This window comes from Fistularia commersonii, chromosome 13 (assembly GCF_037954325.1).
Source record: "Fistularia commersonii isolate RoL2024-O1a breed Wild chromosome 13, RoL_Fcom_v1.0, whole genome shotgun sequence".
NCBI classification, from domain to species: Eukaryota; Metazoa; Chordata; class Actinopteri; order Syngnathiformes; family Fistulariidae; genus Fistularia; species Fistularia commersonii.
Genome location: NC_141296.1, coordinates 7091026 through 7110268, shown reverse-complemented (window position 1 = coordinate 7110268; position 19243 = coordinate 7091026). Strand labels below are relative to the sequence as shown.

Sequence of the window (19243 nt, the reverse complement as noted above, 5' to 3'; positions counted from 1 at the left end):
ACTGTGAAATAATTCGTAAGAGTGAAGACTGTCTGAATGAATGAATGGCCTTCTCACCTCATGTTAGAAGTATCTCTGTTCCTTTTTTTTCTCAGTATGAGTTATTTCATCAAATTTAGTCTCAGTGGTTTGGCGCTCAGTCAATTCTTAAATTAATTGATTTGAACATGACAATGTCTTGAATCAGTAAGGGCCATTGCGGCTCAGCCAATTAAAAAGCTGCTTCGTCATCAAAAGCAAATCTTGAATGTGACTCTTGTGAATTAATACAACCGAACTTTTTCCCACTATACCTGGAGGATCAATCTTTAATCCTTCTACGGAAAAGAACATCACTTAAATAATAGTGCAAAAAGGAACTGCTGATAGTTACAAAATAAACAAGCAAGAGAAATGAGTGAGAGCCTCCTTATCCCAAACTTTGTTTTTGAAAACCCCTTGTCAAGAGTTATTCTTTCAGTACTAAATTATTGAACCAAACTTTTCCATGCATTGCATTGATACTCATCACATGTCCATGCCCCGTCACACACTTACAAAGATACAGCATTTCCCCAAAATAACCCTACAAACCAGAGAATCAGTCAGTTACAGCAGTTTCCTAGCTCGCTGTTTTCAAACCAAGCATATCTCTCGATACGAAAGCCGTCTCTTGGGCACTGGGTATGTGTTAGTGTGTCCATGCGTGATGGCAGCACTGCGGCCCCCTGTGTATTGAAATCATATATAAGGAAGACATCCGAGGATCCACCCCCATAAGTGACGATACCCAGGCTTATTGGTGCTTGTTGCTGTGGCAGCGTCTCATTATGTAAATGACATCTCCCTGATGAGAGGCAAGCAAGCACGGCCGTGATTTTTGCTGTTCCCAACTGTGCAAAATTGGCTTCAGGGACCAGTTAAGGATTGTAGCTATATTTAGCGTTCATCTTAATGTCTTTCTTGTTCATTCTTCCTAATGTACCCCAAATAGAAAATACACCGGCATTTTATCATATTTATACCCTGAGAACATAAACAATTACAGGGTTGGACATTTAAAAGCCTAAAATTTACCAGCCTGAACCATATACAGTCCACCATTTTGTCCAGTCTTTCACATTCTTCTGTTAAAATATATTTACGAACAACATATTAATCTCCCATCATCTATGCTCATCATTGCTGAAAGAATAAGCTCTAATCCAAGAAAAAGTATTTCTTTAAAAAAACTCTTATAACAAAAGTCAACAGTAAGAGGCCAGGTGCTGCCCAAAGATGTGACTCTATGCAGCATACATACCTCGAAAATAAGTGTGTGAGTCTCAATTATACCATTCTAGGAATCTGTAATGTACAAGTCTCTCTAGAAATGGCAGCAATTATGTCTCTCTTCAAGTTATTTTTGGGGCCCTTTATGCATTTTGACCTTACAGAGCTGTCGAGACAGAAAAGAGAGATGGAGGGATATTGGGTAAAGTAGCAGGCTGGAGTTTACTCTCTTCACTGAAGACCCGATTTTATAACAATAGGTATTTTCTACCTTAAGCTCCAACAACTATACCTGGTATTCTCTACAACTGCTCTTTCCAGTATTTATATTTTGAAAGAGTGACCCAAAAATCAATATGGTCGATTGAATTAACCTGCACAGCTGCCCAGTGAAGGTGGCAAGGTCACTCAAGACTTTAATTAATCAATCTTTGTAGTTACAGTTAACAGTTAAGACAATTCATATTTCATTGTATTCTTATTCTTCCTCCTTTCTACTATTATCTATTACTGTACAATTTGTGCATTGTTCAATGGCATTCCGTCCCTGCTGCAATGACTATTCAGGTGACCAATATATGTAAAATTTGGCCACACCATGGGAATCTGTGTGGATAGTTTTTTCACCTGCCATTAAGAGTAAAACTAAAGCTCATAAGATATTTGCATATGTTTTAGGGCAACGCTTACGCCTCAAGAGTTCCTGGGTCTGTCCAGACATGGGGGCTTTCTGTGTAGAGTCTGCATGTTTTCCCCATGTCTGGATAGTTTTCCTCCTTTTTCTCTGGTTTCTTCACACAGTTCAAAAAAATTCAGTTGGTTGACTGGAGACTCTAAGTTGCCCAAGGGGGTAAAGAAAGAATGAATAGTTGTTTCTTTATATGTGGCCGTGCAATCAACTGGCGACTGGTCCCGGGTGCACGCTGCCTCTTGCCCAAATGACAGCTGGGATTGGGTTATGTTGGGTGAGCAGACCCTGCAGTCTGCGGGACAACCACTTAAAAAACACTACTTTTGTCAAGGTTGGGTTCACACTACATGAATTACTTGAAATTTAAGTAACCAAATCCCTGTGTGTGAAAGATCTTGTGATAACTATCAGGAGACAATACTGTCAGAGAATTAAAAGGAGTGGCGTTAAAGGATGTAAGCATTGAAACAATTACTGTCAGACTAACGTGACTGGCTTCATTAGAGAGCCAGCGTATGACAAATAAGGATTTTCATTCACTTTACAATTAGCATAATGTGAGAATCACTTTTTAAAAGAATCCACCTTGTTTATAAATGCTCTGCTCATTGTTAGTATCAATATCATTTATAAAAGCTGCTGGCAGGTGTTTTGTTCATATACTTCACTTATGCGAAACGCATAAACAGAGGGACACAGGCCAGAATAACAAACGGGTCAAATCAATGAAATCATTACAACTTATAAACAATGCGCTGATTTAGAAACACCTCATGTCAGGTCAGGAATCCCCCTCATCTTTGCATGCATGCTTTTAAAAATCATGAACTAAAACAGGGATCAGCTGTTTAAGGGTCTTTTTCCAAGAACCATGACTATTCCTCACTGAATGTTCAGTAAATGCCAATTTGTACCCTGCATTCTGGTCTGATCAAAAGCAATCACTCGCCCTTACGGAGAGCACTAAAGAGGCCTATGGGCCTGTTCAACACTGTCTCCCATGTCTGATTTGTTCCAACTTCTACCCTGTTTATTACCACGGGTCCAACCTTATCACCTTTTGGCTTCGCCTTAATCCTCTTAACAATTCTCACCAGCTTTAATTAGCTCATGTCCAAAGCAACTATTAATCCCGAGCATGATTTAAAATATATTCTAGCAGGCTACAAAACCTTTGTACACAGGCTGATTTGGAGGACCTCGACTTGCTCAGACATAATTCGCCACTGGCTTTCAGACCACAAAGCATCCCTCTCTCAGGTCTTTACCCACAATACTTCTGCCTGATTGCCAGGCAGTGTGGATGTTGTCATAGATGACGCAGCTCATGGCTTTAGCAGTAACCTTGGGATATTGTAATCACTCGAGTGACCTCTCTCTAACCTCAAACACAACATTTGCATTCCACAGTGACAAATAGTACCAATGAGTTGTTTTGTTTAATAATACATGAGAACAGGAGAAAAAAAGATAAAGTATGTTGGTTATATTATTATTTTCAAACCCTAATTGTATCTTACTACAGACTCTGTCTATAAGGGATAATTTTACAAAATACTTCAAATTTCTAATATCTTTTAATTGAACTTTTTTTGTATTCTGCTGCAAAGTAAATCGAGAAATCTGTGATATTCAACTCCAGCGGAGCTACATGTGGATTAAACTGAATACAGTATAAAAGTGAGCTCAGGCTAAATGGTTACAGACAAATGACTCAGTCATGCATCATGCTCACTTGGAAATCATCTCACATGTGTTTTGCTGCATTTGATCTGCAGTGAGTACATTAGCACTCTGTGCTAAATTGCCACACAAGTCTCAGAATTATTGATTTTATTTCTATCTGATGTGTCCTCAAAATTAGTTAAAAAGAAAATACCATTAAGTATGCATGCTCTTTTCAGAGCAACAGTGCTACGTAGAAGTGAGAACACAAGCACTTTGACTGATGTCATTGTTGTGCTATTTTCCCTATTTTAAGCCGCTGGAAAACTAGTCGAGTCCCAACGTCATTAAAGAAACAGTTCATGCAATCATTATTTAATCACCTCAGCAAAAAGGCAATTGCAGCTCCCTATTTTTGAAAACATTCAGTTTCAATTGAAAAAAGATTTGCAGCTCCCTTAGAAAAAACTGAAAAGAGAATTTATTTCTTTAATTATGAATCTCTGAATTTTTTGTGGTTATTTTGTTTTGGGTCTGTTGTTTCAACTGAAACCGATTGCAACTAACCAAAAGAGCTCAGATGGTGAAATGTTAACGACTCGACGAACATTATTTTACTACTCACTATGATGAAGACAACTTTTTTGAATTTAGTATTATTTGTTCTCTCTGTCAGTTAGGACATTTTATAGTTATGTTTTGCCACAAACACTGTTAAAGATATATCTCTGTTCTGCTTCATGAATTAACACATAAGCCTTGCACAACTTCTCGACAAGGCGATGATTAACCTCACAATTCATTAAATAAAATATTAGCTGAGGAAGTTAGCCATCAAGTCATTTTCAAAGAGAAATTACTAGGAGGCAGAGGAAGCAAATAAATATAACAGTGGAATAAAGCACATGAAATAAATGAGAGCACATTGTGAAATAATAACAAGGGAAAGAGATGTATTAAAATGAGTGAAAGTAGAAAATAATGCCAAAGGATTAAAGAGAACAATCTAAAAAAGAACATTAATAATCCCTGTCAGATAATCCGAATTCAACAGGTGTTCAGGGTATTTTCCCTCTTCTCAGATATTGCCATTTTCCCACTTTCACAAATAGCAAAGCAAAAATAGCAAAGGGTCAAAGCTCTAAAGAGTAAATGTATCTTACTATAAAATGTTAAGCAAAATTTCAAATATAATATAGAAAAGTGCTGCTCCTTTACTGAAATATTTGCATGGTTTATTGTTATGGGGGCAGTTTTATGCACATAACCACAATTATAAGGATTATCTTTAGATGGGATTAGCACCAAATGAGTCCATTACACAAAATAAAATAGCTAAAAATCCAAAATCCTCAGGTAATAATCCCAAACCTATGTAACGGATTTCAGAGGTGCACCATTATCTTGATGTAGGAATTGAAGTGCATAAATTAGATTATTATCATGAATATATAGTCAGCATCAATGAACCACTGTCAAACCTGCAACTGGTCTCATTATTAAATAAATATGTAAATATAGCCCTTTTGAAAACATATATGACATCATTGCATTTTTTCTTAAATGAAAAGGTTTCAAGGTTGATTAACTCTTGGTGAAACAAATCTCAAAACAAATTGCTCCAGCTAACAAATAAAAGCGCCCAATAAATCCCAAATGTATCTAAGTGTTTTCTGATGATATTTGGAATTAAAATGATTTTTTTTCCCCGTTCTTTAATGATGTAAATAAATGTGACATAAAAGCATAGATCATATGTTAATATGTGTGCGTGGGGTCTAACCAGCTGGTTATATGCAACAGATCAAAAGAACTAGAAACATGAAAGTAATTCACTGACATCAAATATTGTGTAAAATATTAACTAAAAAGAACTATATTGTTGAACTGATTGCATAATAAAGTGTTGTGTAAAATAGAATCATTGTAAGAGTTCATCTGACACAAAAACTGAATGTCCTCACATGTATATATTTAAGAAAAGTGTGTGAAATGTTCCCTCATGTATGACCTTTTGGTTAGGTTGAAAAATTGTGAGGTCAAACTGACCTTGACCTTTTTGAATGCCATTTAAGAAATTCTTTGGAGGAATTCAAGGGTTATCATGTGCACAGCAATAGGATAGACAGACATGCAGATGAAAACATTACCCATGGCTATCAATACAGAAAGCAGGAAAACATCAGATTACAAACAGACTTCAATGAAACACGACTGTTCTGCTCTCTTACTGGCCTCAGAATACTCAACAAAATGATGAGAGGGGCTGGAATCACTTTGATGTTCTAAAAATGTTTCATGTTTTTTTTTTTTATTTCCACTACGCATCTCCACTGATAGAAAGCTCAGAATTAGTGCATGTCCTCATCCGTGCCGTAATACTGCTACAGTTATTACCTTGCCGACGCCAATGTTACCCTGTGCTCATCATGATCCAGTGCTTATAAAAAAGGTCCAGCAGTCAACTGGTGGCTCACTGGTACTGATCTAATTCAAATTTCGGGTGGCTATAGCAAAGAGCAAAAAAGAAAACAAGACTCATTGCATTTTCATTCTCAGTGAAAAGGTAGCAAAGGTAGCAAAGTGTTTCATTTTCCATGTCCTGTTTTCTTTTTCTTATTTTGTTATGGTTTGCTTTTCTACAAAGAATTTTGAGACCTGTAAGCTGTGGACACCTTAACAGCTAGAAAATGCTGCGTTCCTAATACCAAAGTGTTAAAAAAGAAAAGTACTACTAACTTAAAAGTACAAATAATTAGCGCAGGTCCAAATCAATATATGAACATATGCATTTATCATGTATGTAATCTAAATAGTTTGTTAATCATGAATGCATTTGAGTTCAAAACATTTGACTGTGTAAAATGCATGCTAATGTATACTCCTTGATTAACAGTTATTTCTTGATGAAAAATTGAGATTTCAAGGATGTATCGACTCATAGTATGTAAGGATTATAAAGTTTTACTGACAGTTTTACCACTACTGGAAAGTCTCATGGGGTGAAAATATGACAACAAAAACAGTAAAGAAAGAAAAATGAGACAGAAAAAAAATAATCAACAGAAAAGCTAGTGATTGTTTTCACTGGTTCTATGGCCTGACAAATTACTCCCAGAGGCCAGCATGCCCCTGCAGGCATTAAGGGAACAGCCCACAAAAGCATTCACCTCAGAAGACATACCGTTCTGTGGATTACTAGCGGCTTGCTGACTAATGCATCAGGGAAAGTGAGGTATTTAGAGATTTTGGGGCCAGAACACTTCTGACAGTGATGACGCAACAACAAATGATGGCTAAAGTGCTTTGAAGGGATATGAATAAACAAAATAACATTGAAACTGACTTGCAAAAATGAGTGAAAAAACAAACGAAAAAAAACAAACAAAAATGTCACCCGTCATGTCCCTAAGTTGATAACAAAATGCTAACAAGAAAAGGTCAGTGAACAGGATGCTTCTGGATTGCATCTAAATGAAGACCGGCTGCTGTGTTTGGTTGGTTGGTGAGGTCAGCTGCTGGAATAAAGGCTCTCATCTATTCAGACACATAAGCTGCTATTAGACCATTAAGTGTTCAAAAAAATGTATATTTGAGAAGCTCTGTATTTTAGCCATTGGAAGAAAGGCTGGATGACTGCCATGTGTGTCTAACTGCCTTTTTCCAGGCAACAAAAATTCACGTTTTGATTTTCCGAATCCTTTTTTTTAGATAACATCAGTAGCAAATGATCGATAATGAGAGCTTTGTATCAAAGGAACACAGGTTAAAGAAAACCTGACTCTCAGACCACCAAAAGAGGCACACTGCCAAATAATACCGGTGATGATAATTCTAAGTCTCACTGACAGCCCGTTTTCTGTCGTTCCTGCGATAACGACAATTCAACGTAAGTATTTACCACTCCATCGTCCGCCACTTGTCAGGGTCGCGGGGGACGCTGGAGCCTATCCCAGCTATCATGGGGCGAGAGGTCAGGTACACCCTGGACTGGGTGTCGATGTTGCAGGCTGTCTGCTAAGGATTGGAACCTCTTAATGTCACTAAAAATTAATATCTGCTCATCTGAACAGGATCGATCATCAGGCCAGAACTCAGTATTGTCAGCATTATACAGAAAAAGTATCATAATGAAAAAAATACCCCAAAGGCAGACCATATCAAATGAAGTAATGTCTAGCGTGAAATCTTGTGGTCACTTAAAGGGTGAGGAAATTAAGAAGAATGGCAATTCTAACAAACCGTGACAGATCAGGGAAGACGACCACTGGAGGGACGTCATCAGCGTGATGTGTGTTAAAGGAAGGATATACAGTTGAGCCAAGACTCAGGAGAACTAAGGATGGAGAGGACTTAGATCTGACAACCTTTTTTTCAACTGTAAAAACAGAATCTCGGAAGACATTGCGGCCAATGACACAAAAACACAAATCACCTTGGAGTGTAGAAATGATAAGAAAATGAAAATGTGGTTAGGTAAAAGCTATATTACAAAGCCAACTTAACCATCTCGTCATGAGTTTCTACCGATGGAAATAGACTGCTACGAGGACCGAGAGGATATTCAGAATCACATGACACCAGCGTCACTCAGAAACCTAGGTTGACCGAAAAAGTGGCGAGATAAGCTCTCACATTCCCAAACAGAGATCAGCACGCCAGTCAGCAACGGAGAGTGGCAGATCTCTGATGCGAAGCGAGCCTGTTTCCTCCCGGCGGTGCGGCCTGATCTGCGTCAGTACCAGGAAAGCGTTTGACAGGGAACAACTCTTCCACCCTGACACCACAAACACTTCTTGCAGGACATGTCCCCAAAAACCCGGAGTTAAAATTTGTCGCAAACAATTGTATTGTTTGCCAAGAATAGAATTTAATTTTCAGAATTGTAAATGCCCGTGTTGACTTTAAGAAGTATTCTTTATAAGTTAATTTTGACTGGACAGGTTACTTGTCGCACTAGCCCAAAAACTACTTTTGTACAGTGACTGATGGAAGTTGAAAACAAGGGAAAAAAAAGCTTGAGCTAAACTTTGTATAAGTAACTTAAATATTTTTTTTTAAGCTGACAATGTCAAATAGCAAATCCTCTGCACTTACTTGGTTCAAGATTTATTTGGAATCACTTTTCTTACCTTCGGATTAGAATATGAGGATCCCCACATCACTTTCTGGGGGCCCTCACTCTGTGACTGTATAAACTGTACACTTATACTACAGTCAATGCACAGAGGTTTAAGCTATTTCAGTTACAAGTATTAAAAAATACATCTTCTATATCGATACCATTTCTCCTGCTTAACTGAAATATCAGCAAAGAGCTTTTCCCTAATTCCAATTGAGTAAGAGGCCGATAAATCCTCACTGTGTGGACTACACGCTATGATTTCATAATATTTAAAAGGAGGGCTTACGTTTACTTTCACATTCTATTTCCATGGGCTGATCCGAAATCCAACCCCTTGATAAAAGCATTTTTAGGCGGTGTGTAATTTGGCCAATAATATCAGAGCAGGTGTCAGTGTTGTGGGGGACTGACCTGCCTGCATTGTGATTGATGAAGGAGCGCCCTGCCCCACTCTGAGCACCTATTGATCCTGTGCGGTGAGTGGCCTTGCACTGAATTATTGTGCCTAATTATATGCAAGACTTATGTCGTGCAATCCGGCTTGCAATTGGAGGGAGGACATGAAGCCACACATGGAACTGAGAAGCAGAAGTGTAGTCTATGAACTCTGTGGACAGACACGTCAAAGTTAAGAAGTAAATGCATACAGAAGAGGTATTGTAAAGGAGCGATGGATTTGAAGAATTTCAATATTCAGGTATTTTCATGAGACTGCTATAGTCAGAAACTAAGTTCTGAGGCACTAGAGCATCATAGAGCTTAGTTGTTCTGTATGTCATGCTTTGACACATCTCTATGTCTGCACAAGTTAGCCTCACAAGGACAGGGAGAAACTAACACAGCATGAGTCACTGCCGTTGATACTGGAGTTCCACTCCTTCTAACTCGTAACCTCGGCACGTCTCTCCGATTCTCTGGATTCTTCTGACCTAAACCGCAAGGTATAGCCTTTTTGTCTGAAACCCAAAGAAGACACCAGATAAATATTTTGTCTAATAGAGAAGCCAAACCCAACCTTGTGCGATGCAGTAGCCCAAAAACTAACAAAGAAGTATCACAATTGACAATCATATGTGATCACACATATACACTCCAGTCTTGATGCCGACATCCACTTTATAGACTACATTTGATTGTTCTGACTGCCATTTTTCACTTATTTCCAAAAGAGACACCTATCCGATATACGCATTTATAACTGACTTGTCTTTCCTAAACAGCCGTCACCACTTGCTTTGGCCAAATCATCTTTCGAAAAAAAAAAATCCTTCTCAGTTTCATTTTCACCAGTTTCTTTAGCAGCAGGCACAAAAAGATGGTAAAAAGGCACGAATTAGGGGTGGGCAAACTTTTTGGCTCAGGGACCGCATTGACTTTTAAAATTTGAAAGACGGGCCGGGTCACCACAAGATACGATACATATAAAAAAAAAAATAAAAAAAACGCATTTGTTAACAGTACATATCAGACTGGTCTGACATTTATTTTGAAAATAAAACCAGCTTAGTTTTGAAGGCTCTGACGTGTGCTTGTATTTCATGCACAAACAGGTTTTTCCCTTGTAGCTTCACATTCGGCTCACTCATGTGTGTCAGTACGCCCACAGTAAAGGCTAAATCACAAAGCCAATCTGTGTCATTCAGCTCAGGAAAATTCTCAAGTGTTCTCAAGTAGCTCCAAAAATGAAATGATCTCCCATTTGAGCTCCCACATTCATTGTTCCAATCATTCGATCATTCACATCGAGTATGATTTCTGTACCAATCTTTGGCGGGCCAAATTAAAAAGATAAACGGGCCGGATGTGGCCCACAGGCCGTAGTTTGCCAGCCCCTGGCATAAATGATGCTTAATAGTTATAATTATTCCATCTTATTCTGCTATCATAGCATGGTTATCTGCCCGGCTTTAAAATGCATAAATATCACTCCCTTTTGGATGAGTTGAACAGTCTAAAGTCAGCCTCTTAATTATGCTTTTATAAATACAATCTATTGCCATTTCACACTTGAGCAATCTAAACTTATTTAAAAGACAATTTTGGATTCTTTCCTGTTGGGGATATTAAGATATCGTCATCCTCAACTAAAGTTACGACCCAATGAACAACAGGTGCTGAGCATGAAGCAGAGCTGTCTGACAGTGATCAGGTCATAAAGAAACCAGTAGGAAGCCTGTAATAAAAGTAAAACAAGAATTGACGAAAAAAAAAAATACGAGTTGGAATAATAATCACAAAATGATGGATTACACTAAAATGAGCTCAACTAAGTCTGAAATTCTTGAGTCCCCTTGAAAACACCAAAACTATCCAAAGTGAGTCCTCTACTAACTGTATCTGTCGGACAAGACGGTAACAAATGATTGATGTGCAGCCCTGGAGGGACGGGCGCAGAAGCACCCTTGCCAAAAACCACTAACATAAAACTCACAAACAAAAAAGCGCCACGGAATACAAAAGGGACAGAACAACATCGCGTGCATTTTTCTATCCTGGGTTTCATCACCTCACACATGCCAGCAAACATTTCTCATATCCTGTCACTGTTCATCACACTTGCTTCATCGGTGCGTCCGCTCAGTAATCCAACTTTTTTCGCAGCGTTTAAAGTTTCCATATGGAAACTGACCATAAGTTTCTATATGATTCTGAGATGTGCCACAGATTCGTGTTGAATCTCGTATCCCGTTCGAGCCTGACAATCGGAATTAGTAGAAGGGACAGATATAACAATCGCATAGATTCATTTGCTGTTTTAGCGGCCATGAGGGAAAATAGCTGGGAAGGCTGGATCAGGATAAATGAGGTGAATGTTGCGCTGCAGCTACTGAAAAGAGAGGCCCTCAGAGGAGTCCGGTGCCAACAGCTTGCAGATAAAAGCTGTGGAGATAGCAGGTGGTTATGGCTAAAACTGTTTGACTAGATGATTTGCAGGACAGGTGTTTTCTAAAAGTGGCAGGGTCAATAATGATTTTCCCTCATTAATTCCCTCCCTGCTCCCGAGCTATTAAAAGTCTCACAGAGGGTTATTGGCACCGAATGACCCTCTCAGTGATGCAGACGCTGAACTGGTTCCTGAAAGTGGAAGACAGCGAAGCCACGCCGGCTTTGGATCTTTGGCTACACGTTCCAGATTCGAAACTTGGCTTTCTCGAAGACTCAAGGTTCAGGTCAAATGCTTTGTATTGTTTGTTTTGCTTGATCTTATCTGAGTTGTAGAGATGTGGGTGCCCCGGGGGCTTCAATGAGTCAGCCATTCATTGCATTGATTTCGAGGGGGAGTTGCGAGGGAACGTCGGAGGAGAGGTTAAACTTGGAATCAATTCCTTTGAGCATATTTCGCCGTCTACGTTCTCGGCACAACGTAGCCGACATGAGCAGACTGTGAATGAGGTCTTTGTTTTAACTTCATAGTTTGTTTAATTTCTTTTTTATATACAATAGTACATCTTAACGCATAGATCATTTCATATGTGTATAGTACAAGTTTGACAAAGTGAGAGAAGAAGAATAAAATATATATCTATATTCTGACTGCATCATACTATGAGGTAAGGAAATCCATTTTAAATAGTGAATCAAACCGTGAGTAAAAAGTTATAGAATTATCTGAATTTTATTATTTCAAGTCAGTGTCCGATTATAAAAACAAGACTCACATAGCTGATTATTATGAGATATTAAGATGTTTTGCCTCTTTGTCCTGTTGTACTCTATTATGCATATCTGAATGCACATTATCAGTGAATATTTGGCGTGTCAGAGCTGTTTATTTTCCAGTGGAGTACATGTTGCATGTCTTCAGAGCACCGTTCAATAAAAGTTTCTTCAAGGGCTATATTTAGGGAAGGTCTCTAAAGTGCAATGATAACTGAGAAGTATTTACTGTATACTGTTACATCGAATTATCACGCCATCACTTGTGACAGCACAGCCAAAATAAGCCAATTCATTTTGTTGATTTGTAGAGATCACCTTCAACAGAGTTGAAACCTGACAACATCGGTGATCCAATTGTATTGCCCCTCTGTAAAAGAACAGCCAAGTTGCATTACAATGGCACACTGCCATGGCCTATACAAGCCTCTATGATATTACACTCCACGGGGTTTGTTTGCGGGCAACAATGATCATTAAATATTTCTTAAAGGACGTGAAAAAAAAAAATAAAAGTGAATTTAAAAAGGATTTTATTTTTTTTAAATGATTATGGGATTTTTTTTAATGTCGACGTTACCGGTCTGAAAACAAGAGGGGGTGGTTATAAACATTTCTTTATCGTGAATCCACTGTTGTGGGTTTTAATTGCGTCAAGGCGAAATGTGCAGTTGTAACATGTGCGCAAAGTATCGTGCACATCCACGGAGTAAGGCGACAAAGATAACCCCCCCCCCATCCCCCTCCTCCACCTCACGTTTCTCTGGCAACCCCAGCCTATCTGCTGCGTCTCCATGGCAATGACTGCTACTTCACTTCCTTCTTTTACCGTGAGGTAAAAGAACCGGATTTCTACGCAATAGTTCATAAACCCGGGTCGAGATCGGAAGGGGGGGAGGGGGTGACGGAGGGCTTTCAACAACGCACAGCGTTGAGTATGCGGAGGATGAGGTGCGAGGAAGAGGCATTTCAACAGGACGCCAGTCACACAATGACAAATCGCTGTTCTCGTTCAAAAAATAAAATAATCTCCAAAATCACAGTCCCCCGGTCCGATCCATGCGACGGGATCGTCTGGTCGGCTGCGAGTCAAGCGTGCGATCGGAACCACGCGTCGTGCGGGGTGGGGGGTTGCGGGGGAGGAGGGGGAGAAAGGGGGGGGCTGTGCGGGTTCATGCAACTGCCTTTTGATCTCGTCGTCCACATGCGCCGTGCGGGAATGGCGCGCCGTTCCACGGGTGCTTTTGTTTCCAGTGACCTCGGAGGAGCGACGTGAGAACCATGCACGGGGATGAGTGGGTGAGGAAGAGGGTGGGGGGGGAGGGAGTGCACGGCCGCGTGGAAACCTGTGATTTGGGGTTAAATGCATTCTACGCAAGAAAAAAAAAAAAAGGTTTGCCCCTTACCCTTGGAACCACCCTTGTCTTCTTTGGGCTTCGCCACTTTGCCGCTCATAGATCCCAGTTTGGACGTGTAAATCCCGATTTAGGCAAAAATGGAAATCCTTGTGACTGTTGAGGCTCTCCAGTGAAATCCGAGATAAGGGTTCTGAGGAGAGACAGATGTCCATTTCAGTTTTACATCCTCCTCTCATAACAAAACCATTTCAGCGATAAAGAGCGGTCCAGTGCCGAGACAATGGACCGAGAGAGCTGCGAGGTGGGTATCACTTGGACATCAATATAAACAAACGCTCCGTGAACGCATTAACAATCAAAAAAAAAAAAAAAAAAAGAGAAAAGCCTTGTTTGACTCCTATGGGATGTCGTACCTTATCTCCTCCGCGTTTTGCGCTACATCAACACACATTGATGAAAGGAAACGGTCCCACCGTGAATTCCGTGAGGTTGCATAGAAGAAATCACGATCTGCTTTGCTGTGACAAAGAGCCGGTGGTGATGGTTGTGTTGGGGTGCAGGGGGGTGGGGGTGGGGGTTAGAGGGGGTCAAAAAAAGGTGCGAAATGGAGAGGATCGACCCCCCACTCCACCCCCAGGAGGCTTCAGTCAGCGTGGAGAAGAAGTCAAGACACCCGGAGTGTCCTATCTACAGACAAACCCCTGAATGAAGGCCATCCAGCGCTGCTTCTGCGAGCAGGTTTTCCGCGTCTGAGGCTTTTTTTTTCCCCCCTCCCTCCCTCCCTTCCGAGCCGCCGCTCCACTGAACGTTCAGTGGGGAAGAATCAACAGGATCCACGCGCTGACGCCGTCACGGCGCACCGATCCACGCTGCGCCTCCCGTTCGCTCTTGTGCGTTTGTTTGTTGTTTTGTTGATCCTTCCACCGCTGCTTTAGTAAAAGAGGCGAACTTCCCCCCCCAGCATTTGCACACACAGACCCCGCTCGGTCGAAACGGTGGAGAATTACAGCAGGAGCCGCTGCTGCTGCCGCTGCTGCTGCTGCTGCTGCTGCTGCATGACGCACACCATCTTGCTGTTGCGCTCATTCACTTGCAGTTGCGGCGCTATTATCTCATTCACATGGCGCATTTCCTCCTCATTCTCCCCCCACCCGTCTCTTGCACATCATGAGATCTTCTATTATTTTATTTTATTTTCTAAAGAACAGTTTGTAACGACAACGGTGCATGAAAGTGGACGAACATGATTTGGCCGAGATGTGACACAGGAAGGTTTGAGAGTTTGTGAAAGCTTATGTAAATCAGTGCCCTCCCCCTCAATAATACTTCCCTCAAGCCCATGGTCTAATGCAGTGTTACAGTCTAGAGTATCAATATGTACTTACTCTTGTAATTTCAAATCAATTGTTTTATTATATATACTCCTTGACGAACTGATTATGTAGATCCCATGCTCATTTATATCCTTATTAGATACGAAGAAAAAATAGAGAACTTCTCTTCTCCTAAATGCTAACAATAAAGAATTGCCCTTTCCACTTTTAATTAACTTTATTCATAAAAAGAGGATATATATATATATATATATATATATATATATATATATATATCAATAGACTGAGTCAAGAGCAGATGTCAAGTTCTATCAAAACCCCAAGTTAAAGGCACATTATCTCACTGTTTGCAGGCCGTTTTAGAATTTGCTGCATTTTTAACTCTAAGAAACAGCCGATATATAGACTCTTTACCTTTAAAACTGAGGTGATGTCTGAAAGTGCATCCTCATTCTTTTCATGCTGTTTAAAAAGAGAAAAAGCGTCGAATCCCAAGTGGTTAAGTTGGCTCAACCAGTGGCCCAGGATCCAAATAGTTTTGACTCTGCTTAATCCAACGTGGTCACTTTAGATTTTATAAGTATGACTATATGGTTATCTTCTTTCTGTCAAAAGTAGGGGGGCATTCCCAGTCCAACCTTTGCACCATTTATTCAGCCTGTCGCGCTCCTCCAGTCCTTGGTGGCAGCTGAGCATAAAGACTTACAGGTTGAGGGTTACAGGATCTTCATGCTTGCTATTTTTAGGAGAAACTGGACTCCTTTCAAACTGTCTTTACATGCTCAAATCTTCTTGAGACCTTTTAGGAACACTTTAGCTGTGATTGGTCTGCGTTATTGGTAACTTTGCCTCAGTTAGATGATGTATTATTGTGTGCTTTTAGCAGCATCTATTGTGAGCGGTATTCATTCCTTTATTAAATCATAAATCAGTGAGAATTAGCTGAAAGTCTGATGGCGTGACTTTTGAAGGAAGGTACCACATAAGCCACATTGTTTAACCTACTGGACGCAAAAAAAAAAAAAAAAAAAATGACTATGTTCTAATGTAAAGCCAGAAAGATATCAAATGAGCAACTTACATTAAAAATGTTTCCATGGTTCTTGAATCACAGCCCATTTTTTGTGTCTAAAAGGAAGTAGCTGGTGGAAGGTTGAGCAAAAACACATCTCTAATGTAGGGACATTATTTGTTGGATGTTGCATTTGAAACTGAGTAATGGCATAAATGTTTTCTCTATCAACACACACACAAACACATTGCCTGTCCTCGCATACAGGTATGTATGAGAACTATACAGCCGTTTAACACCACACAGAAAATATACCACAATATAAATATAACACAGGACAGTTTTTGATAACAATGACCATCTGGACTAGGACCACCTTATGTTGCACTCTGGGTCGCGGGGGATGCTGGGGCTTATCCCAGCTGTCATGGGGCGAGAGGCGGGGTACACCCTGGACTGGTTGCCAGGCAATCGCAAGACCACATATACAGACAGACAACCATTCACTTACTCATTTGTGGCAATTTTTCCCCCAATAACTGGCTGCATGTTTTTGGACATGAACATTTGAAACCGGAGGAAACCCACGCAGTGAAAGAGCAAACTCTAAGCAGAAAGGGTCCCCTTGTCAGAACAAACTAGGGTCCTTCGTATCGTGAGGCCAAAGCACTGACCACTCCATCACCGTGCGGATGATGCCAGACCGTAAAAATGTTATATGCCCATTATCTATACGGCTTAGGGGTGCTGGAGCCTATCCAAACAGTAATTGGGCAAGATACAAGGTACAACCTTGATTGATCCCCAGTCAATCACGGGTCCATTTATAGAGGCCGTTCAACTATTCACTCTCTCATGTGAATGAGAGAATAATGAGTTCTTAAGAGAGAGTGAAAGTCAACTTTTCCGCTGTGGTGAAACAGTCAGGATAATATCATTATTTACTGTAACAACACACCTTCCTGATTTTTTTGGGGATATCCAACAAATATGAACGTCCGAAAAGTAAAGCAGGGTCAAGTATTGCAAGGTTTGTTTAGGCTCGTGGGGTTGCTGGACCCTATCCCAGCTGTTATTTGGCAAGTCCGCCCTGGACTGGTCGCCAGTCGCTCACAGGGCCACTTATAAAGAGACACAACCATTCACCCTCTCATGCACTCCTGGGTAATTTAGGTTCTCCACTGAACTTGTGGATAGAAACCAGAGAACCCGAAGGAAACCCACACAGACATGGGGAAAACATACAGACTCCACACAGAAAGGTTCTCCGTATCGGAATTAATGCGGGGATTCTAGCTGTGAGGCAAAAGCACTAGTCACCTCGCCACAGTGCCACCCAATGAAAAGTAAAAGAAACTCTAGAAATTACATCTGACTAAATTGCAGATATAAAATGGTCCTGACTATAAATGATGTAAAGGACTAAAATCAATTCAGCAGGAAAACAAACCATAATCATGAGTCAATGCAAACTTTAAGAGTCTAAAATACTAATTTTTACCGTCAAGAATCAGAAGGAAAACCTAAATGCATTAATCAGCAACACAGTGTAGCCGAAAGAAGGTGATGTCATTTAAGATAGTAAAAGAAAGAAAAAGAAAATAAGAGAACATAAAACTAAACGATCTGAAAAGGAAAACAAACACAAGGAATTAATAGCATTTCCAGGAAACCACACAAAGCATGCGACAAAGACCTAGACCCTGGACAGATCTAAAATAAATACAAACTAATGGCGCACCATTGAAGATAATATTTAAAAAAAAGGACTCTTGATCTTAGCAGAACAACAGCTTACATTGGCAGAGGCATCTCTGAAAATCCAGGCACAATGAAAACACCGTCTGGTCCAACTGAATCCTTGGAGATTTGAGCACCACAGAGGAGGCAAAGCAGCAATGACACTTTGAGCCTGGAATTGCAACCATGGGTTGGGTTGCCACAGCAGCACTGGAGGCTCGGAGCTGATGGAGAGAGAGAATAGACGGAGAGCAGAGCAGCGGCACATGTGGCCCTGACTGAATGACATGAAACAGGTGGCGATAATGAAACCCTCAAGAACACGAGGCGCATGATAAGAGAATGAAACAGGGAAACAGTGATTAAAAAGGATAAGCTTTAAACAGAGTAAAACTGTCAACATCAATTCAAAAACAGGGAACAACAGGACAAAGGCACAGAGGAAAAAAATACTCCAAAGTCAAAAAAAAACTGAGTGTTGACTGGACAATGACGTGAGTTGCCCACGTTAATGTGGCAACATCATCCAAGATGGGCAATAAGATGGGATAAAAGAGTGGGTACTGCACAAAAGAGGAATTATGATAAAGGGAGGTCAGGACTGCCTTTGGCTCTTTTGCTACTGTTTGGGGTAGCAGATGGGTCAAATTCACATCCCTGACAAATGCTGAGAGGAGGTCAGTGATGTGCTTGCACCCAGCAGTGCTTTAGGTCCTTTGTCATTTTCAAACTGTATATGATCTAAGTCTGGTCACGTGTTTCCAAATGGCAAGTGAAAAAAAAAGACAAAATCCTCTGCTTAGATGAATAATTGAGTTCACATTTGAAAAGATCATGTACCCATTCACCACCACACAGTGATATATTTTGTTAGTTGACCATCGAGTCAACTGTTTTAGTCTCTCCAAGATACCACTTGCCTTGGTATATTATGGGATTGTACATCTTTTTTTTGATCCACCGTAAACACTACAGTGAGATGATTGAGAAGCTTTGATAGAAATTCGCCTCTTCTGCACCTTTGACTGGCAACCCATGCTGTTTGATGTCCTCGAAAATGTTAAAGGAAAGGAGCGTTGGTCTTTTCAAGAGCAAAGATTTACAAATTTTACCACTCTGAGAATATACCTCCTTCATTCATCCCTTCTACCTTCATTGTTGAGGACAGTGAAGCAACAGTTCCATCAATGAAAGGACAAACAGGACGAAAATTGGTTTAACCTATTAGTCTGATTCAATTTACACAAGGTTCTGCCTGTATTGCATGCTGTTTTCTCCTTGACCTCTGTCTAAAGTTCAGCCTACCAATATCCACTTAATAGGTCTATAGTACCAGACTAACGTTCACCTAACAGGCTGTCCAAGCTGTAGCAAGAAGTATGACTCTGTAATATGGGCTGCATCTGGTGC

The 19243-nt window shown here is 40.3% G+C and overlaps 1 protein-coding gene across 1 annotated transcript in view; it reads right to left on the bottom strand.

Annotated features, from left to right (window-relative positions):
• fgf13a (fibroblast growth factor 13a) overlaps positions 1–14518 on the bottom strand; it is a 94613-nt gene extending 80095 nt beyond the window's left edge. The window contains exons 1-2 of the mRNA XM_086158680.1: positions 14161–14518; positions 13796–13937 (exon numbers count right to left, since the gene is read on the bottom strand). Coding sequence (XP_086014806.1) covers positions 13796–13844 — 49 coding nt within the window. The 5' untranslated portion in view covers positions 13845–13937; positions 14161–14518. The remainder of the gene's footprint in view (positions 1–13795; positions 13938–14160) is intronic.
• Between the last annotated feature and the right edge of the window lie 4725 nt (positions 14519–19243).